The 22,770-nt window shown below is 38.5% G+C and overlaps 2 protein-coding genes across 3 annotated transcripts in view; one reads left to right on the top strand and one right to left on the bottom strand.

Moving 5' to 3' along the window:
* MTREX (Mtr4 exosome RNA helicase) overlaps nucleotides 1-1,856 on the top strand; it is a 43,974-nt gene extending 42,118 nt beyond the window's left edge. Inside the window, exon 27 of the mRNA XM_021534309.2 lies at nucleotides 190-1,856. Within this exon, the coding sequence (XP_021389984.1) occupies nucleotides 190-242 (53 nt within the window). The 3' untranslated portion in view covers nucleotides 243-1,856. The remainder of the gene's footprint in view (nucleotides 1-189) is intronic.
* The window catches only part of PLPP1 (phospholipid phosphatase 1), a 60,661-nt gene continuing 38,197 nt past the window's right edge, over nucleotides 307-22,770 (bottom strand). For both annotated transcript variants that reach the window (XM_021534310.3, XM_021534311.3), the window contains exons 4-6: nucleotides 14,671-14,728; nucleotides 2,845-3,021; nucleotides 307-761 (exon numbers count right to left, since the gene is read on the bottom strand). In XM_021534310.3, coding sequence (XP_021389985.1) covers nucleotides 636-761; nucleotides 2,845-3,021; nucleotides 14,671-14,728 — 361 coding nt within the window. In that variant the 3' untranslated portion in view covers nucleotides 307-635. The remainder of the gene's footprint in view (nucleotides 762-2,844; nucleotides 3,022-14,670; nucleotides 14,729-22,770) is intronic.

Genomic DNA, 22,770 nt, shown 5'->3' with positions numbered 1-22,770 from the left:
TAAACAGCACTATTGCTGTTATCTTTCCAGATAACATCTTTATTACAAAGTTCTACTTTAAAGGGTGCCTAAAAATGGATGTACAATGACTTCCATTTAATAACCTGTAACATGCTTATAACTGTACTTGAAATAGTGGTTGTATCAGTTAAGACTCTTAGATATTAATATTTTTTTCCTTCCTAATAGGGATTACAAAAATCAAGAGAGATATTGTGTTTGCTGCAAGCCTTTACCTGTAACAGCAGATGTCTTCCAGAAACTATACTGACATGATGGAACAAATTCATCAGTGTCACATGTGGCTTCCATATCAAGCAATTCCTTTTAATGGTGTTTACTTAAACCACAGTTGATTCAACAAGGCATGTACAAACAGCAGTGTATGTAATATAACTTGTTACAGTTTTCAATAAAAATTTACAGTTGTAATAGCTTTCTTTTAAGCAAGAGCTTGAACCAACAGAAATTTAAAGTTTAGATGTACAATAACTGTGGTAGATGTTACTATATACAGATTAAGTGAGCAGCCAAGAGCAGCAGCAGCAGTCCCTTAAAGGCAATTACTTATATTACAGAGTTAGACTTGTGAAAGTGTTTTCTTTCAGAGCAATGTAGGTAATGTGGGTCATTCTTCATGGTTGATGATTGCTGCCAAAGTGATTTCCATTTGTTGGAGTCTCATGTAGGGTTGTATGGGAATCTTCTTTTGGTTGAAATGTACATCCTCTCACTTTGAAGAAGTCTGACACATACACAACCTAAGAGAAAAAAATAGTGTTGTGTTAATCAGTGTTCAGATTATTCCTACACTCACAAGTCTTTGAAACAAGAACTCTGCAGCAGGCAAATTCTATGACCAAAACTAATAAAAAGCTTAATCAGTTTAAAAGATTAGAAAATGTCAGGGAAGTCTTGTACAAAATTCAGACATCTGTTCTTTTGATAGTTTTTTCACCTTGCCATTGACCATTTAGCCACTGATGGTTTAAGCAAAATTCAAGGCTTCTGCTGACTGTCTTACCAGGCACTGCTCCCTTACAACAGCCTTAAGTCTGAACAGCTCTAAATGAAGGAGCAAAATATACTTTTTGAGGGCCCATAATGCAAGTTTTAGTTAATTTAGTTAATTTTTTTTCCTGTAGTTTAGTTAGAACAGAACAGGAGAGATGGTGCTTTAGCTGGACCCAGCAGCTGTAAGGCCAGCTCTATGTATGTAGTCCTTTTCTGCAGACCTTTAAACATAACACCTCACTTCTTCACAGCTAGGAGGTATCTCCCTCACTACAAGACAGGTGGTTGATTCAATTCTGCAGCTTGCTGTCTTCCACTGCTCATTTCATCAAGTCCCATAGCAGATGTGCTGGGCACAGTGCTGCATGGAGCGCAATAAATGAGAGCCTCACATGATTCCTCCCTGTATTGTGTCTTCCCCTCCCACTGCAACCCCAAGAACTGCAGAACACTGTCCATGGCAGAAGAAACAATCTCCCACCACACTGGCAGTCAGCTGATGATCCAGCACACTGCTTTAGCCACAGACCAGGGGAATTTCAGCTTCCACTTAAAGCCAGATTTCCTCAGTTCAATTTAGTGATCTATCTGCAGTTGCTGTGCTGCTATGCTCTAACCTCAGCTTGCTGTTTTTAGAGAGGAGCTCATCAGTTATTTCAGATGAGAGTCTGAGGGTGGTGGCTGGTGCTAGTGTATATTTTTAAAAATAATTTCCTGACCTTTCAACTCCACTTGCTGCAATGCTACTTTCTACTTTTTCTTGTATTACCAAGCACCTTCTGAATCATCCAACATCCTTGACTAAACTTGTTTTCCTAATAAAAGTGTTCTCACCTCTTTGATCTCTGACGTTTCTTAGGCTCTGTACTCTGTTTCTTAGAAAAAAGTGATTGGACAAAGATGAGGAGTAGGATTATGCCAACATGTAGCCATTTAGTAACAGCTAATGCAGCCTGTATGATTTCCCAGAGCTACTCCAAGATTGGATTATTGATTGCAACTAGTAGACAGCTTTGTCTCGAACCCTTCTGACCTGAGAAAGCTGACACAGCATTTATTGTGGAAGTGGGTCTTCCCAGCTAAGCCTCAGTTCTTGGTAACTGAATCGTTCAGTATGACCTCAGTTTGCTGTCGTTGCTGCAGAAGTCCTAATCTATCTATGGATGAATTAGCCATAGCACTCTGGTGCCACCCAGTACAATTGTTGTCACTAAGTCAACTGGGACAAGTTTAGGCAAGTATCTGTTTCACGGGATAGCTTTGTACTCCTCAGTACAGCTAAGTTCACAGGTTCCTTGTTGCGAATACATTTTTAGTACTTGGAATGCACACAAGAAGTGGTGAAGGGTTTTAGTTTCCTGTCAGTCTGAAAAAACACACTGTGGAAGGTGGCAAAGACAGACACTTTGGTGCTCTCCTTATTCTTCAAGGCCTTTTCCCCCATTTACTTTATAAAACATTATTTATATTATGTTCTGGTATTGTACTTGAGATTTCAAATTTGGCTAGAAGCAAAAAGCATGATTTATATAGAGAGGCCTACATGCATTGCAGTTACCATTTCCATCTTAGTTATTTGAAAAGCTGTTGAGCAGAGACAATTTCATGTTGTCCTGTGGCTAAAACTACCATAATCCCATTGGGCCAGAGCCTGCCTCACTCCCCAAAGTACTATTGCTAAACCCAGTTCAAGGATCTGTTTCCCTGTTTCAGCAATTTCTGAAGCATTAAAAATACAGGTTTGCTTTCCTGTGAACACAGCCTGCAATTCGAAGGTGCTGTTCATAAAAGCAGCATTCACACACACCCACCCCCTCGGGAATTACTTACAATGAGCACAGCTACCACTGCACCCTGGATAAGTCCTGTTAAAACATCACTCCAGTGATGCTTGTAGTCAGAAACACGTGAGAGACCCACGTAGATAGATGCAGCAATAAGACCAAACTGTATAGTAGGACGTACAAGTCTTGCCCAGTCTCCTTTCATTCTTGCCTGAAGATAAAGCTGAAAGAAAAAGAAAATTTTGTTACAAAATGCAGAAAGCATAGATGCAGTAAAATTATGTTGGGTCTTTTCAAAGAGTTGATTGAAATTTTTTTGAAATAATATTCACAGCTGTTCTAGGTGCTATAGGTATAACTCTTAAGGCTGCCAAGGGAGGGTTTGATAGTTTTGGACTTCAATTTATATATAACCCTATCATATTGTTCCATTCGTACCAATATGACAAATGTTTCAGGATAAAGGTCCTGGTAATATTAGAGCTACTTAAGGCTTAAAAATAATCCAGTGGAAGTCAAACTAGTATTTTACTCCTGCATGAACTACTGGTAAGCCTTATACAAAATAGTTTATATTTACTATACATGGAGCTGACAAATTTTTTAACTTCATTCTCCTTTTCAGTCACCTTAAGTATGATCAGCTTTTAGCACAGCATTGCAGCTGTAGCTAAGTGTCAGAACTAACGTGATGTAATGCTAGCATTTCTCAGTTGTCACTGGTATTTTCCCTCCTCTCAGCTCTGCTTTTGTTGTGTATATCTGTGTTTTTGATGTATTATCTCCATTTTGCAGTATTTATTACTTTCCCATCTAATCTACTCCAAGACCCTGCCTTTGTTTCTTCTCTGGTCTGTCTAGGATCTGACTGTCTACATCTGTCTACCTCTCTAGTTTCTCCAAATACATTCTGTAAACATAACCAAATTTATTTTGAAACTTAATCCTATCACCAGAGAAAGCACCACAGTTACTGTATTCACTGAGAAAGCAATAATTTGGAAGTTAAATTTAACATTTCAAGTACATCTTCTCAGAGACACCTAGAAACTTCAGGACAAAGACAAAATCTTAGCTGACAGTCTTGAGAAATGTAGAAACCAACAGCCAGGCAGCGCACCAAACTCCTGGTAAAGCCCTCCACTGCTGACTTTAAAAGCCATGGCTATCTTTGAGAAGCAGTACATTCACAATGTAAATACAGGCACAGAGAAGACACTGTAGATGCAGAGGTGATACTTTCCAAAGTTAAACATTTGGGAAATGTCTCTTAGTAACTTACATCATAATTTTGGCATGCTGGCATTTTCAGCTATAAATGGAGCATCAACCCCATCCATAAACAATTTTCTTTAATAGCAAGGTCAGGGTAGAATCAGACTCTAAAGAAGCTGCACCTAAGCCTAAACTGAAAAATAATTTTTCCCCTTCAAATTTGTGGGCACTGCATATTTCTCTGGGCCTCAAACTCACCACTAGGGAAAATGCCATTTAGCCACTTCAAAAATTACCTGTCATACAAAGTTCTTTTAACAAAGGGTGTTTTAATGGACTTACAGTGACAGTACTTCTGGATTTACCAACAGTAGACCAGAACACTACTAAGTGCCTAATGGAGCAGAGGAAGGTGCAAGGAGCATGTGCTGGTAGCCTGAAGAGTTGGCTGATTATTTAATATTGGCTGTTCTTTGCTCTTTCTCTGTTCCTACTAAATTTTCCTGAAGGCAGTTAAAATACCTTGCTGCAATGAAGTTTTTTTCCATATAAACATTTTTTGAAGTTGGCAAAGGGTGTATAGCCATAGTAGGAAAAAAAAAAGGTTATGAACCCTTTTGCAGATATGTGAGAAAACAGGTTTACTTATGAACAGAAGAAGAAAATGGGGCAAGGCATGCAAATGCCAACTTGCAAGGATGCCAGCTCAGTGCACTGATCAATAAAGCAGTCTTTGCCCTTACGCAGCATGTATTCAAATTTTCTGCTTGACAAAGCATCAGACAAGAAATTTGAATTTGACATTATCCTAGGGTGATGTTATGATGCTCATATCCCCAGTCATGTGTTCTGTTTATGCTGGATACTATAGTCTGTGTCTTCAAGACAGGCTCTGAGAGCAAAGGCGGGGAGAAGAAGTAGCACAGTTTATCACCTGCACTCACTCCACACTCGGCCCTGACTGTATTGTCTGGGCACAGTCAGAGCAGAACAGAGCCCTCCTTTGCTTCTAGCTAGTTTAGCTAGCTGAGGCAGTGGAGTTTTCACTGGACTGTTTTTCCCTTTTCTTGGAACTGTTCGAACCTGCTCCCAAGCTCACACTCTGTGGCCCACCGGGGCCTGCTCTGGGCAGCAGCAGCCTTTCCCAAGCACCAGAGGACTGATAACAGAGCAACTACCTACTGGAGAAACATTCTAAATTTATCATCTCTTTAGAGCAGCAAATTAGTTTTGTCATCTGGTATTGTTCATTTTGTGTGCTGGGGAATGGTTTGCCTATTATATAAACAGGTTTTTTGCACTTCTCTCTGAGGAAATTGGTCTCTGGTGGGAGGAGCGTTCTGGGGGGGGGGGGGGCCCTTTTGGGGGTTGTCTTCGAAATTTGCCCTAAATCAGGACACATCTATGTGAAAGCTTGATTTCTGTGCTTTGAGAGTAATCTCCCATCACAGAGAAGATCTGGAGCTGATCTTTCAGCTGCAGAGCACAAGCAGTTGGCTACAGACTTTACAAATTCTAGGTGATTCTTCACACCATCAGCTTCTCTATCTGCACAGGACATGGCCAAAGGCCTTCTTGCACCTTATACTAACAAACAGATTTACAGTGTTCTAAAACTAGGTGTGAGAAGTGTGAGAAATTATACCACAGATAAGTGTTAGGCTGACTGATCACTCCCATGTTTAATTTCAGAAATAGCAGCTGGTTACAATTGGGTTTGGGTTTTTTGGGTTTTTTTTGTTAAGTTGAAAATAATCGCTTATTAACCAGCTGCTGCAATAGCAAATGCCATCTTATTGTTAAGCAGGTAACTTCAAACTGATGCTGCTTTTAACAGGCTCAGAGTTGTGCTACCCTGCCATGCTTCTTCCCACTACTGTGACTTGCTCTTAGAAGGCCACCAGCAACATGTCTGCCTGCAACAGGCCATTATGTCATGCAGCAAAATACAGCAGCCAAGGAGAGGAGGAGCTTTTGCCAATAATTCATTAAATGCAAGTCAAGATTAATACTGGAAGTATTTCCAACTTTCCTTTAGATAGCATTAGTCCTTATGTGGCATTAAATGCACAATATGGAGATGTCCTAGCCCCAACACTGCTACTATTAACTCTTGCTACTATTTTGACCCTGTTAACTAACATGGCTTCATGCTATTTACAGAACCCCCTCCTTTATGGCATACCTGAGGTTCCTTTACTCCTCTTTGAAGTCATAGCATGGCCTTAGAGAAAGAAACCAGAAGCAAATCCCTGTCTCCCCACCCAAGCGTCTTTTCTAGAAAGAAGTGTAAGTGTGTAAGTAAAACGTGTGATCTATAAAACCACAGGAACTTTAGGAAATCTCATCTGGTTAATACTACTGAAATACCTCCTACCAGCCATTTCACATATTGCTGAGAACAAATTTGTGAGCCTACGAACACAGCAGGAGCATCCCAAACTGCTCTGGTAGAGACATGCTCCCATCAGCATTTTGACCATGCCAGCTTCCCTCCACCCTGTTCTGAGCATTCTGATCCTTCAGCTGTTGTCATTTAGCTATGCTCTATGGTTCTCCGCTCCCCCATCCTACTTCTTGTGTTTGCATCGTTCATTCCTTTTAAAGTGCAAAGATATTTCAGAAGACTTCTTTTCAATGGGATTAATCTTCAGGTTTTTCCCCTACTAGTTTACTCCATAATGAAAATATGTCCTCTATGCCACACACATCCTGAACACAAATGTCCTCTTAATCTATGGTCTAGTACTTCATTTCTAAAAATACATACAAGCAATGAAGAGAAACTCTCAGCTACTTTGTGGCTTCTTGCAAGAAGCCACAGACATGAATGGAAGGGTCTCTGCAACTGGAGAATTATTTGCTACTTCACATTTCTAGCATGGCTTTTGAGCATTTGCTCTTTCACAGGAACAGTATTAATTTACATAAACACATGCCTACCTAATTTGGAAGTACTTGTGTTTCCTAGATGGACTTCTGGAGGTGCAACCGTGTGGCTTCACAAGGAATTTTCCTAACAGTTAATATAGGGCACAAAATTCTTTTAAATCTACCAAAACCTACCCAGTTCATCAACCAAGATAATATTTAGATATTTAGTTTCAATACCTAGAACTCCTTTGTTATTTTTCATTCAATGCCTTCTCTTATTTTTTCCAAAATCCAATTATACAGAAATTCTGCACTGCAAAATAACAAGTGCCTCCTGCACTTGTTCAAGAATGGAAGTCAAAAGGAAGAAATCTGGAGCGGGGGGGGTATTGTGGTGATGTTCTCTCACCAAGTAATAGTACTACTTCTAACAATTCATTTGTTCTGATACTTCTCAAAAATAGATTTTCTCCTGATCCAAAAGGCCCAGTAATTGCATTTCCTACAAGGGTCCTGTCCTAGAGAACAGAAGGCACACCTTCCCCTTAGAGATATACCTATTTTCACTCTTATTTCTGTCTCTCCAATCCTAATGGACTCACAGCATCATTAACTTGAGAGTGAGAAAACAGTTTCCAAGAGAGAAAATTCACCTGTGACATAGAGAAATGAGAGTTCTCAGTTTGTTCAAGTACAAGTAGTAAGACTCTGGACACAAAACAGAGGTGCAGAAAGTCTGTTCTCTTGAAATAAATCTCTACTTTGAGAGACATTAGTAGTTGATACAAGTTTTAGAAATGAGCAAGTAAATGGCATTTACTTTACTTAGCATTTACTATTAGTCATGTCTGTCTTTGGTTTACAGTATCTGCCTGAGCAGTACAGAAGAGCCCCATGGCGTTACTGTTCTAGGAGGCACAAAATACTGCTGTGGTTACAGTTAGTATTTGGATCCATTATTGGTCACCACGTTAGGAAAGCTCATACTTCAAAGCAAGTCTGCTGACCCAAAAAGTCCCAAGAGCCACAAACCATAGGGATTCTTCCCAAACCAAGAAGCTCTGATTTAGGAATGCTTAAGAACATTCAAGTCCATGTACACAAGTATGTGGTTTGCTTTGGGATTTCAGAGCTGGAGGGAGTAGATATGGAGCTACTGTGGATAGGTGGTTTCATTAATGAGGCAGGAGTGGAAGGAAGTGAAAGCACAGGAGGCACCAGTGTTTTGAAGTCTCAGAAAAACAGCCTTTGCATAACTAATATGAAAATAAGGTGCAAAGCTTTTCAGGAGGTCTGGAATTAGGCATTAAGAGCTGAGAATCCAGGCACATTTGTGGAATAGGAAAATTTCATTTCTACAGATATCCCAAGAATATCCTTACAAGAGACAATACCCCTTTGTCTAAAACTGTGAAGGCTTCCATTAGGAAGCTGGGCAGATGCATGGAGTGCCAAAGTAACTATGCACCCTCCAACTCCACCAGTAAATAGACATTGTCACCTTTCCTTGAGGAGAGGACAGTGCAGCAGACACAGTTTGCATCTGAGCATGTTTGATAAAAGCCTGTATATGATCCTCTAAGAGAATGGACAAGCTGAGACATTCAGGCTAGATTCTTGCATAATGTTATAAAGCAACTGAAACTAAAAATGTAGACAGATACACAGTGATAATTGATACAGGTAAGTGATCAGCCATCCCTGTTCTAGTCCTGTTAAGCAATCCAGACACCTCTTCCCTGCTCAGACTAGGCAACAGCAGAGAGAAAGGCTCCCTTCAGAGATTTTTCAAAGCTTTCTCCTACATCTATAAATGTTTGCAGAATAGCTCTTCCCCTTCTGCTTGTTATGGGAAACTTGAGAGATGCCTTCATATAAAAGCTAGTTTGTATAACAGCTGTTACTCAAATAGCTTTGTATAAGAGTGATTCATCATATTTCAGCTAGTACAAACTCTGGAATTCAAGGAAATATAAGAAATCCAGTAAACAGTTTAAAAATTGCAGTTCTGAGCACAAAAGAGCCACAATATGTGCATCATACACAATCTTGCATTTATGCAAATATTACATGGCAGTGTAGCAGCTTATTTTGTATCAGGAAGCACTACATCTATGAATACACACAGAGCTATAGGTATCAGCCAACAAGATACTGCCTGCAAACCAGAAATATGGATAATGTATCTCCTATGTACTTTTAAACACAGCAGGCTCATATCCAAACAGAAAACTCTAAACGGAATACAGAGCCATAGAAGACTTCATTAGTCACTTATGAGCTGGGCTTCCCCAAAAAAATTAAAAAATTAAAGGAATAAAAAAAAGGCAACTTAGACTTTGATGCCTGTCAACACATTTTGCCTTTTTAATGACATCACCTACTTTTCATAAATACATATTTATGATCATGGGTATATCTGCATTATTATATGTCCTTTAGTTTTATTTTTATTGGGCAGAAAATAAAAACAAAAGAAGCAATAGTTCAGAATTAGTTCTTCCCCTCCCTTCCAGTGCGGGAAAAGGACACAAGTCAGCAGTGCCTTCAGTGTTCAGATATGCCTGAGCTGCTGTTCAAAGGGATGGTATAGTCCCATTACTCTGACCATATCTGTCTTCCCTGTGTCAGCTCTGATGTTTGAACAGCCCTACATGGAACTGATATATGGGAGAACTAAACTGGAGGGGAAATGGCTGAACTAGGGAGAAAAGGCAGAGTTATGTACCAGTCTGGGCTCTTTTTAAGATAGCTGCATGCATCCTGTTGTCAAAGGCAACTGATGTACAAAAGCTGCCTCCTAAGCAATGGGCATAATTTGGCTGTACATTGTCACAACAGTTTCATGTTGACATAATTTTTATCATAGAGCAGAATAAACAGTAACATTTTATTCTGTTGCAAATTGAATACAACACTTAGCTCTTTTCTGATAGAAAAAAAACCCCTTAGAATTAGTATTTTAACATTTACTAGAAGAACTAAAGCACTGCAATGTATTGCTTTCAGCTCAGTCCTAGAGGAGCCAGTTTACAATATTGGCATTATTACTAGTGGCCCTAACTTCCAAGCAAACCACAGAGAAATCAGGGGTTTTGTTTGCTCACCATAAAAAGTCTAGGTAACAATATTAAAAGAATACTAGGAACACATACAGGTAGATGCACAAATGCTTCCATACTTGAGCCTTGCAGCATGACCAGTTACACTTTATTTTTTTCATCTGCTGAAAGTAAGGTACTTGATACTACGCACAGCTACAGCCAAACAAAGCATTTTCATTAACACATGTCTTTTCATTAGTTTTAGAAGACTAGTCCTCAACTTTTATGTGGGCAGGAACACAATAAAAACAGTTCTGTAGCTCTAGTCAAAAGCATTTGCAAAAATGAAGAAATAGGTGCTGTGCAAACAGACATACCTAAAATACTATGTTAAAGACTCTTGTTTGAGTATTGTTTTACTCAATCTCCCATCCCAACATAAACAATTAAAATCAGAGTTTGAGAGCAGAGGTTGACTGGCACATTTGGGAGCATGAGTACCAAAAGCAGCCTAAAGCCTATTTTCACTTGTGTTTATCCTATGATCTCTCTGCAAAAGAAGTTGTCAGCCCCAGCCACTGAAACACCAGTTACTCTCCTGATCCCATCAGTGATCCGTGTGACCTTGGATATATACAATGTTCCCAATGACTTGTAGGAGACCCACTCAAGTTACATCCTGCAAGATTCATCATCCCTTTTTGTCCCAAGTCTAAGCAGCACAAACACGTTGCCATCCCCAGAATAGCAGTGCCTCTTGGCAAGGTTTGTGCAGCCCTATTCTTCATCCTGGGATTGGTGCCAGCAGGGAAGTGCCCAGGCCAGCTATAGCCAAAACTGATTCTGTACAGAAACTTAATCCTCAGGGCCACACCCATTTCTGCCAACTGTTCTTACTACTGACGGCAGCATGCATTTAGCATTTTAACTTAAAATAGCTTTTTTAACATACTTACCTTGAAAAGTCAAAGCAAAAACTGCCTGTAGCATCTCCCCCTCTAGGGCCAAGGTACTGGTTTGGTCACATGGACACTGGTAGAAGAGGTGTTCCACTACACTTGCTCTCCATTCTCCAAACCAGGATAAAATAGTTTTGGTACAGGAGAGACCATGCCAGTTGCTTAATTATGAAAAAAAGAAGCAGCATGGGGAGAGGAAAACACAGATAATTTGGGATCCATCATCTGTTACTAGATCACTGTATTCCCACATACTGTTGCGGTCAAACTCCCTCTCTCTTGCACACAAAGCTGCTGTTGGCAGAAGCTCTTATCCTGGAGATAACAGCTCTGCTTGGATCCAAACTAACTCACCTAGCTCTGCCAAATGAGTCTCAAAATATATTCTCTACCATAGCTTTCTAGATTGACAGCCTACAAGCAGGTTTTTTTTTGACAGCCTGCAAGCAGGTTTTTTTTCTGGAGTTTCACTCATTCTGTGTTAGGAAATACAAGAAACGGTAGCTTTAACCTGGAAGTGGGCTGAAAACCCAAACTTTACATTTGTCTACCTAGAGTCAACAGCTTTTTTACAGATGCGATTACCTCTGTGCTGTGAGAGCAGTAAGTGAAGTGTACTGCTGCTGTTACACTGCTGCTTATTTAAACAGATGGATAATATAAACTATTTAACATTTCCATGCAACAAAGAATTAAGGTAGACAATTTGATGACTAATACAGGGAGTGGTGTTTCCATGTGTGGCCCCTGCTATGAGATGGGGACATGCAGCATAGGCTTATGTTCAAAATTGCAGTTTTTTCTCCTGATACTAGCAAAGGCATGCAGTAAGGATTATGATAATTTTGGCAATCTCCTGTAAGCAGAAGAAAGGAATACTCAGCATATTCAGACTCTTGAAGAAATCCAAATGGTTGCCAAGTCAAAAATGTCATAGAATTGTTTAGGTTGGAAAAGAGCCTTGAGATCATTTGAGTTCAACTGTTAACTCAGCACTGCCAAGTCCACCACTCATTTATATCCCAAGGTATCACATCCACACTTCTTTTAACTACCATCAGGGATGGCAATTCCACCACTTCCCTGGGGGAGCCTGGTCCAATACTTGACAATGTTTCCAAGAAGAAATTTTTCGCAATATCCAATCTAAACCTCCCTTGGCACAACTTGAGGTCATTTACTCTCATCCTATTGCTGGCTGCCTGGGACCCCCACGTGGCTCCAAACCTCCTTTCAGGCTGTTGTAGAGTCATAAGGTTACGCCTGAGCCTCCTCTTCTCCAGGCTGAACCCTCAGCTCCCTCAGATGCTCCTCTGAGGACTGGTTCTCTACTGAGTCATGGATTCACCTGACACAGCAAGTGCATTCAGCAGCTAACTCTTAAGAGCACACTTTCTGCAGTACACATACACACACAGAGCAGACTCCTCCAGCCGCTCCAGAAAGTGGCATGCTAGCATCTGGTTATGATTAACACAGCCTCTGAGTAATGCCACTTGCTAACAGCCTGTCCTGCTGGTGACTCAGCCTGTGGCTGCGGAATGTCTGCAGGGCACAGATGAAGCAAGCATCAGAGATCAGAAAATGAACAAGCCATCAAGTGCTGCAGGTTTGGCTTGGAGCCAACAGCAGCACTCTGCCTTGCAACAGAGGCCCAAGTGTGTGTGTGTTTTCCTCACCTTCCTGCACTAGCTGTCTTTTTGAAGACATCTGAACTCTGGTTTCTTGTATGCACTAAGGCTGTGTTAATCAGCAAGACAAAAGCATACTGCACAGGAGCCAGATGGCCTCATAGCAGTTTCTAGATGAACAAATCTTATCAGACAGAAGGAAGTAGAAGTCTCCTCTCCACAAAGCCTCTTATATTTACTGGGCAATATAGCTCAGTCAAAGACAAAAAATGGGTGCAGAAACAGACATGGCTCTGGAAACTCATTGACTAACAAACTGTCTCCAATGAAATACTTCCTGCTCAAATGTCATCTTAGAAGAGTAGGAGGCATTTGTACCCCTAAATTAAAGGATGGTACTATGCAAAGCCATGTTTTGCAGCTATTACATAATTGAGTGAACACAAGGACAGCTCTGAGCACAGCAAGTGTCTGAACCAGGACACAAGGACAGGATTTATGGTATTTTGAAGTAGTTTGCATAGGAAGGGTTTGATTTGCACTAACTTGCCACCTGCCCACGTGGGAGGTTGCCATGAATCAAACTCATACACAGAAAGCCCCAAGACAGCTAAGGTTCATAATTTCCTCTTCAAGATCTTTCCAGACAAATTCTTTTGCATGCAATCAAAAGAATATGCCGCAGGCACTCCAGAAAGCAATATTCAAGCCACAAGAAGTTAGTAACTACAAAATAAAGAACTCTTTACTTTCTTGCCAAAGGCTGAATTTTTTCCAAGCCTAGTAGGTTAGCTAAACAAGGTCTCAAGTCCAGGCAGTTCAAGACATCATCTATTGTTTTGTATGCATCTAGAGAGTTGTATTATCTAATGTGACCCATTACCTTAAATTAATATGAGCTAAGAATTCCTCCAAGCCACCACTGTTTACCCAGGCTGTAGCAGAACATGCCTTACACTTATTGGGACAGAGGTAAAAGCTCAGACAGCTTCAGATCCATGACAACTGTAATCCTGTCAGTATGAATTATAAACAATATATATTGCTACACACCTACCAAGGTTTTTCTTATCTCCAGGTTTGTCCTTCTGTGAGATTTAAGTATCACTTTATATTATTGTTTAACAAAACCATGTAAAAAGCTTTATTTTAAAAGCTTAAAAACTGCCTATACCATATTGAAAGCCACTCCTTCTGTGTGTAGATGTAGGGGGTTTTGTTTAGTTTGAACAACTGGTTCACTCACAGTGTATATTATACTATTGCCATGAGAGAGTGAAAATATTAAAATACAACAAATACAAAAAAAGTGAACTGAATCTGAGGTCTGTAAAAATTGTGGAATGTACATATTAAGTTAGCAACTTATGTCCAGGACTAGAGTTTAATTTTATATATACATTAACAACAAAAGTCCATAAAGTTGTTGATGTTTTCTGTGCTACCACTTAGCAGGGGGAAAAAAACAAAATCAGTCTTTCATGTTTTAAACTTTACCCTAAGGTAATTTGAAGATAATTTGTCCTAACTGGCTGGAACAATTTCAACTAAAATACAGTAATCCCTAAATGAAGCATTTCTAAATCGATCTTATCACTAATATTTACCATCCCTTTGCTTCCCTCACTCTTTCCTCTCTGTCCCTAAAAAATGCAGAAAAATAAAAAGGAATTTGAAAATACAATTTGATCTGCTGTTTTGTGCTTATGGGCTCAGCCACACTTGCTCAGTGCTTAAGGGTCATGTTTGCTTTATTTTAAAATAGGCTTTGCACATCTCATTCAATCAGACATGTTTCATTATACATTTTTATAAGGCTTATAAATTTAAAAGTATTATAAACCTTATAAATTTTATAAGATTTATAATACTTTAAATGTAACTAAATTTAAGTAGCATCTTCTTTCCAAATCACACTTGTCATTGGGCTCATTTTAGACATGACACACAAGCCAAGTACCATATTAAGTATTCTTAGGCATATTGAACATCATTCTACTTCTTGTCCCATATCATCACCTTTACAACTCCTAGTCTTTAACTGTATTAGACAAGCACCCTACAAAAGCAATATTCCTTCCAAGTAAATATTCAGTACTGGATAGCTAACAGGCTTTTGTTATCACTTAGATGGAAAGAGCATACTTACTGCTACGAAGAGCATGCAGTACATGGAGAATGAAGAATGGCCAGAATAAAATGATAGTCTGGAAAAGAAAACATCAGAAAACATCAGTTTTCTTTTACAACATTCAGTCTGCAGTAACAGTAACAGATATTATACAAGTGAACTGTTAAAATGCAAACATGTCCATACTACTCTTCAAGGAGGCTCCCTAGGCACATCACACAGATTTTGACAAAGAGTATAGAATACACTACTCAGCAGTTATCCTTTTCCAGAGTTAAGTTGATCTCTAAGTCAGGCAGTAAGTACTAGACTTTTGACTGAAGTTTGAACAGCAAGGGAACACATCTTCAAAGACAGTAATCAAGTGTTCTTTAATAGCTCACCTTGAAAAATGCCAGAATACTTTAAATATAATTACTTTTAAAAGTCACAGCATATGTATGAATATGAATTACATTAATCACCCCAAAACAATTACTATTACTTGCAATCAGTCAGCATCAAAAAGCAGTAGTTAACAACTTATATCTAGTAGTTTATATTACATTTGTACGCCTTTGTGAAATGTATGATTCATACATACCCTGATCAATTACCATTGAAAGGTAGGGGGACAGGCAGGAATGCAATTTATTAGCCAGTCAACTGCAAAAGATGACACTTAATCTAATATTTGTAGAAATTATTCGTACTTGGCAATATCATTGAGAGTGTCAACATTGTCTTCAGCTCCCAAAGGCTTTTACCAAGTCCAGGCTGAAGGGACCTGACACTTGACATTGACAGTCCCGATTCCTTTGACCAAGTCCTTCCCTGCACAGCTGGTTTTGTGAAGAGCCACAGATGTAAAATAAATGCCACCCACCTCTTCAAGAAAAGAAGGCAAAATGGAAAGACATTTCTAATTTATTCTTAAGCAGAGAGATGAAAGATCTGTACTTAGCACTACTTTTTTCCATTTTATGCACAGAGCCTTGTAGTGGTGCTGCTTCACAGGCCACCAGCCAGGTTTCAGCCAGCCTTCCATGCAATTTAACTACACAACCAGAGCACTCCCCCCGCAGCAGTTTGGCATACAAAAACATGGCCAGCTTAATAAAGTTTCATAGCTCTGCAGAGTGACTTCTACCATATCCACCAGGTCCCTTATTTTGGTGCCTCTGCCAGGCAGAGACACCGAGTTCAGTGAAATTCCTGGTCAAAGGAAACACTTCCACCCTTTAGACTAGGAGTAACAAAGGCAACTCTGACATGCAGCGAGATAATGAGGTTAAAGATGCCCTGCTCAAATACCACAAAGAAGGCAATGAAACAGTCTTGTGCACAAGTGAAACTGCAAAACTTGCTGAATTAGTTGGCACATATAGCATTTAGAAACTGCATCAAAAAAGTCTACATAGGTTTATTCCAAAGGTTTTAAAGCTTTTGGTTTGTGGTTGATATAAAGCACTGGCAATAGCTTTTGGTTTCAGAGGTACTTAATAAGCCATCTGAAATAACATGAATTTTGTTTCACCAACATATTTCCCAATTAGCTTCTTAAGAAGAAAAACTTTGACAATGTACTAGCTTCAGATGTTTAAAGTTCAAAACCATTAAGCTAGATATCCCTTTTCTATTCTTGTACTCAACACTAATATTTATGGGCAAGAGTCCACTATGAAAACCAACACAACAAGCATTTTGAAGAGCCCTGTCCTTCAAACATGTCATCTGAGAATGCAAAACATGCTGTTCTACAGAAAATATAGAGTAAGGAATTCTTGGCTCCTATGACAGTATTTAATCCAGTAGCTCTGGGGCTATTCCATATAAATAGAATGGACATAAAATTATATTTCCTGCAATTATTGAAAGCAACCAGTTCTCAGCTAAAGGAATTTAGAAGACTAGTAAGTGATAAAAGGAAAAAAAATACTATTCTTTAAGTTTATTTTGGATTCCCATAGCCTTTCAAAAGTATTCTTTGACTACTGGTCTTTTTGTTTCAGGAATGTATTAGCCTAAGGTACATTAAGAATGCCTTGTCCCAGGCTGAAGGTTACAAATTTTGAATGCATTCTTATCAGGCATCAATAAATATGCTGTACATGATTGAAAATATTGTGCTTAGCACATGAAGTATTGCCAGAAATACAACATGGGACAAAGTACTGATCCAACTTGCACTGTGCAATCCCAGTGAAACTTCTTTGGCAGTACTGCTGTCTCTAGACTTCTTTAAAAAACAGACATTAAAAAAAATCTTAAAGTCCTTTCAAAACATTAAGATTGACAATGAAAAATTTCCCAACAATTTATCAGCACATAAATAATGTCCTCCCAAAGCCTGGAGAATGTCATGTCTATCAGATCAGCCAAACTTCTTTGTGATCCTATTGCAAGTGCTGGTTTGCCATGAGCCAGCAGTAAAGGGGTATAGAAAACTCTCCAAATCCCTACCTTTCACCAGTGAAAGAAAGGCTCACTTTTCCCAGTAGGATTCACACATCAGATTTCAAAATATCCTTTTCAAAATAGTCTTAGAACAATATCCAGTTAAACTGAAGTATCAGAAATAGAACTGGCAAGTGCAGTCTTGATCTGCTTGTTTCCAAAATGGCCAATTCTGATATCAAAGAAGTGTTTTTAGAGGTCCATGTCTTTCACTTTATCAATACCTACCTCAAAGATGTCTTCCTACATCAGAAATAGCACTTCATTTTAACAGGAAAAAAACAAACTTTAATTACTTCCACTTGGATAATATATTATTCCCAAGTTAGAAAAATGCCTTTAGTAACAAAGCCAGTTTCAGGTCTCAGTTGAAGTTTCAAGTATACTCCTAGTTTCCAGTGTACACAGTAGAGCTGGACATCATTAAAAGTCTTAAAACAAGGTAATTTAAGGGCTGTTTTGCTTTCTTGAAACTTAGCTTAGTCATGAATTTCACATGGTTTCCAATAAAGATAGAGACAGCAAAAAAGTAAAGACACAAGTAATGACATGGTAGTTCTTTAAAAGGTTGCCATAAGATTGACTACAATTTATCACTATGGCTTATTTCTGAATGTCTGCATTTTTAAAGACTACCTGGAAAAATAATCAAAGTACAAACAATTCCTACAAGAAGCATATCAGCTGAATGACTTTGTTATTTTAGCCAGGATTTCTAAGCCCAGATAAGCAAGACTAAGAGAGATTGCCTTGGAGGACTTGACATTGACAACCTTCTATTACTTTCCATGCACAAAGCCAGCTTAGCCCAGGGAGCAGAGCCAGCCTGACAGGTTATGTTTCTTCAATTAGTAGAAAAATTGAACATAGTACACAGCAGATAAAAGGATCATTTTTCTTGGACTGTGACTTAGAAGGAAGTGCATGTTTTAATATGTTCTACTTGACATTATTTTGTAAAGCACACAACTTCTTAAGTGAATTACTGTGCACTGGAACTCAGTAAACACGCCTGATGTCTTGTCTTCATTTAATATCTTCACATGAACACCTGAATGTGCAGAAGCTTTAGGACAAATGCAGGAATCTGACAGGGAAATTAACAGCCTTGGGAAAGACAAGGCTAGAGAACAGCTAAATACATATGGTACAGTGGAGCATTAAATGGTGAGAAATTATAGTAAATTACAGTAAAAAGAGATATTCCACAAGAAAAGGCATCCTGTGGTGCTTCAGTAAAACCTGTCAGAAGCTGAATGATAAGGACATCTTCCCAACATTAAGTACAGAATTATTAAACAATCCATTGGAGAAAAACAGAAAGCTTGGCAAAGCATTATACACACTCTCATATCAAAGCAAATAAATACAACCAGTTGGATTAGCCAGCATGTCTTTTCCATCTTCAAGTTCCCTGGATTCTCTCAGTCTGACTCAAAGCTTCCACTGACATTTGTGTTACCATTCCATGATCTGGAGGGGAATAAATGCCAGAGTGCTGCAGCATGCCTCTGTTGAGTAAGCCAATGCTTGTGACAAGCCAGCCACATGCTTGTCAGTTAAATATTCCTAGTATTTCAGTGCCATGATTTAAAGTCCTAGTTCTACACTTAAGGACCACATTCCTTAAAGTCAATTTTCTCTGCATTCAACAATCAACTTGTTATGACAAGATTCACTCTTTCCTCATGTGCTGGACTTGCACCACTACAACTTAAAAGATCACTGTGGGCTGGGCATTTTGAGGACTCTGAAATTAAGCACTTTTGTCATTACTGTGAAGAAAAGTTGAAATTAATACAAAAGGAGTTCACCTACTGAACAATATCAGGAATTACTCAGAACCGCATGTTCCCAATTTCTCCACTTTTCTCCTAGTCTGTCAGTAATTATACCCATACTTGAGTAAAAAGCTATACATTTACACATAGGAAAACACTGTTAGAGTATTTCCAATTCAGTAATCTTCATCTGGAAAATTTTGACAGCTTTTTCAACAGGAGACCTAGAATTTAAAAGTAAGTATCTTGCACAACTCTATAATCTTGTCTGGGGTGAAGGGTGGATCCACTCATCTCTTCTTTATGCAGTGGCAGATAGTGAGGAAACTGCCAATGTAATGTAATGACAGCTAAGACATTATTTGATACCACAACCATGTTTTTGCAGACTTCCCACTTTTTTCCTTTTACAGTCTACTGACATAAACCCAATCTAACAGTTTCTAAGAAGAGAGAGGTATTTACCAATTTCTAACCACCATCCTAACGACCAAGCCTTTGAAACAAACACTGCTGATTGTGCAAGAAACAAGGGTATAAAGTAACTTTTCTTCAAGCTCAGCATCAACATGAACTAGTTTTAATCAGCAGTAGAGTAATGCAAGAGTTGTCTTAAGTGCTAGATTGACCAGATTCTGAAGCTGGTTAAAAGATTTTGCTGGCATGATTTGCTGGGGTTTTGTTTCTTTACTCTCCAGGAACTGAATAAATTTACTGATGATACTTTCAGGCATGCAGATATTCTGTAAATTTTTATTTGAAGAAAAGTATTACACACTGATGGAACAACCTAACAGAGCAATGACTACCTAAGCTATCTATTTTGCATCTGACAGCAGAAGTTTGTATCAGCAGCTACCAGGAGAATAAACTTCATTGTAAAATAACAAGTAATAAAAAAAAAATTAATACTGCTACTGTTTTTTTCCTTTTAAAATAAGCAGCAGTAAGTCTGCACATGGAACTGCCAAATTTATTTTTTTTTTTAGCAAGGGAGCAAGAAGTTACCAAATACTGTCATTCATGCCACACAAAAACATGTACATTTTGAGCTTTCTATATTGCAAAGTCCAACAAAATTCCATACTGCAATTTCCTCACATACATTGCAAAATCATAAAAAAACAAATTATCTTTCAACAGTTCTGATTTTATCATTCCATTTAACTCAACACTGCATAAAAGGAAAGTTTAACTTTCCACTACATTTTTAGGTAGCCTTCTCCAATAGGGAAGAAAATAAAATTAGGACTTTGTTTACTTCTCTTCTTAGTAATTTCAGCTCAGGAAAAGACTAAAAATGAAAATGGCAGCAAGGGGTACTCAGACCAACATTTCTAAAAACCAGTAGTTTGCTCTCACATGCATTAGATCACTCTTGCATCACATTTATTATGTCTGCATAACTTACCCACATAATATGTATTTGATTTTCAGTAGTGTTATTTTACATAAAGGGAATGAAGACAGAAAATTAAAATCTCTTAAAGCAGGGATTTATGTGCTATTCCTTCTTTAAGGAACTGCTTTGGGTAAGAAGTGCCTCACAAGTACGCAGAACACATCCTTCAGCAGATTCTTGTAATCTTCATAGGGGAAAAGGAAAGGAAGCAATGGGAGAACTGTTAAGAGGATACCTTTTCCTGCAGTACTATGTGGTTGATACAGTTAAACACACCCCAAATTTTATCTTATGAGATTTTTTCCTCCTGTTACCTCAGATATAAGTTTTGCAAACCACTGAAATTCTGTGAATGAGAAGATGCATCTACCTGCTTGGTTGGTCACAGCTAGCTCCCAAATAATTTTCAGGATGCACTAAACACAGGTACGTATTTTGATTTCAAATTACTTTAAGCTTGATAAACTACTGAAACAGATTTCAAGCCCAGCTTTGTCTGAAAACCATTAAAGGGGAAGAGTTCTAGTTTCAGTCACAAAAATGAACATTACCTATCACTACTCAAAAGGTCCAACTCACACAAAGCAAAGGAGATGTAAGCTCAGAAACAAGATCCAGATTGCAGAACTACATCTGATTAGAACATGTTCACTTCTCAGATTCAATTCTCCCTACCAGCAGTCAGTTTCTTTTGCAAAGGCAGCTCCTTTTGCTCCTAGATCAAGTACAGCCCCATTTCAACATGCACAGCCAGCCTAGAAGCTTCTAAAGCTTAAATATTTAACGGCTTTTAGTCAATACCATGACTCATTTTTTCTTCCATGTAAAATTATGTGTAGTTGCCCTAAGCTCTACTTCTCAAATGTGATGAATAATTTCACTAGGTCTGTAAGTGTTCCCAAACACTTTAGATCTTGAATAGTAATGGCGTAAGGGTGAAAGCAGTGCTTAAGGAAAAAGCTGCACTATCTGAATAGTAGTACATGTGTGGACTTCTATTCCTTTCAAATGCCTTGATATCCAAGCTGCTTCAATTGTTTTTTGTGCGGTTTGTTGCATGTACATTTTCAGAAGTGAAAAACAGTAAATTAGCCTCTGATGAAAATTTCTATACATAGAAATTTCAGTACTGCATAGCACTTCACAGGCTGAAAGCTCCATAAAAGAAATAATCAGTGCTATATACAACATACCAGTATGCCCCTAGTAAACACAGTATGCCCCTAGTAAACACATAGTAAGTCTCTGGCACATCAAATTTCTCATTCATGATGCTGATGGAAACTGCCAGATAAGAAGCAATACATTTAGTTATGCTTGAATCATTAAATGCAGTTTGGTTTTCAACAAAGCTTTAAGAAGTTCCAAACCAGAATATTGGTACATTTTATAAAAGCCAAGTAATTTTAATGCAAAATAATACTTCACTATAGAAATACTCCCCGTACTGACAGGCAGGGAGACAGATAAGGAGAGGGACATACAGGTCATTTAATAGAGATGGGTTAAGTGAATGTTCAGACTTTTGACATAAGTTTCAGAACTCCAGCACAAACCAGTCGCTATCTAATGCAACAACAGAAAACAAAAGCATTCATTTAAATAGAAGTAAATAATGCATGAGCCTGGGAAGTTTTGCAAAGGTTTTTTTTTGCTTGTTGTTTTTTGTTTAAACCCAGTTACAGTTTTGAAGGGATACATAGAATAGAAAACCTAGGAGTTTCACAAGTTTGGTTGAACTTCAAACAAAATTATATGGACTAGTCCTATATCAGGTATCTGGCAGGGGTGCCTTGCTTCTGGGAACTGCTGAGTGATTTAACTGCACTCACAGCTCGTGCAGGGCTACAACCAGACAAGCAGCTAAGAACAAAGCTGACAAATTCCTGGTAAATGATTGGTAAAAGTGCACCACTTTGGCAATTGTGTTGAAATAAATTATCAATGTCAAAACAGTAAGCTCTAATTACCTAAAAACTTCCTTTGAATATGACATTTTTAATTTGCAATGGCAGACTACACACAGCTTGTTTTGAGCGCAGTCAGCATAGGCTCAATGCTCAGACTTCACAGTGTCTCCGAGGCAGCAGCCTTCTACAATATAGTGTAATATTTATCACTTCAGGTTCAAAGGTTTAATTTCTATGCATGTGCTTAGTGAACTGACAAATAATCTGACAAATAAGGAAGGGTAGTTTCCTGGACAGATTTCTGGATCTGCTTTGTCAGGAGGTTTTCAGTATTGCTCCCAACCCTGAACTCTGAACTTTTAGGTCCCACTGCAACATCCATACTCAGCAAAAGGAGCTAAAAAAGGTAATATCTAACCAAAATATCTCGAAATTAGTTACTGCATTCATGTAACAAACCTACACTGCTCAGCTAAAATGTAGTGAGTACTGCTTTCAAGAAAAAATCATACTAAATTTAGAATGACTAAACAGGTAGATAATGGACAATTATATATAGGGAAAAAATATTACACTGTACAAGAATTTG

This window comes from Lonchura striata, chromosome Z (assembly GCF_046129695.1).
Source record: "Lonchura striata isolate bLonStr1 chromosome Z, bLonStr1.mat, whole genome shotgun sequence".
NCBI classification, from domain to species: Eukaryota; Metazoa; Chordata; class Aves; order Passeriformes; family Estrildidae; genus Lonchura; species Lonchura striata.
This window is presented reverse-complemented; position numbering and strand designations above follow the sequence as displayed.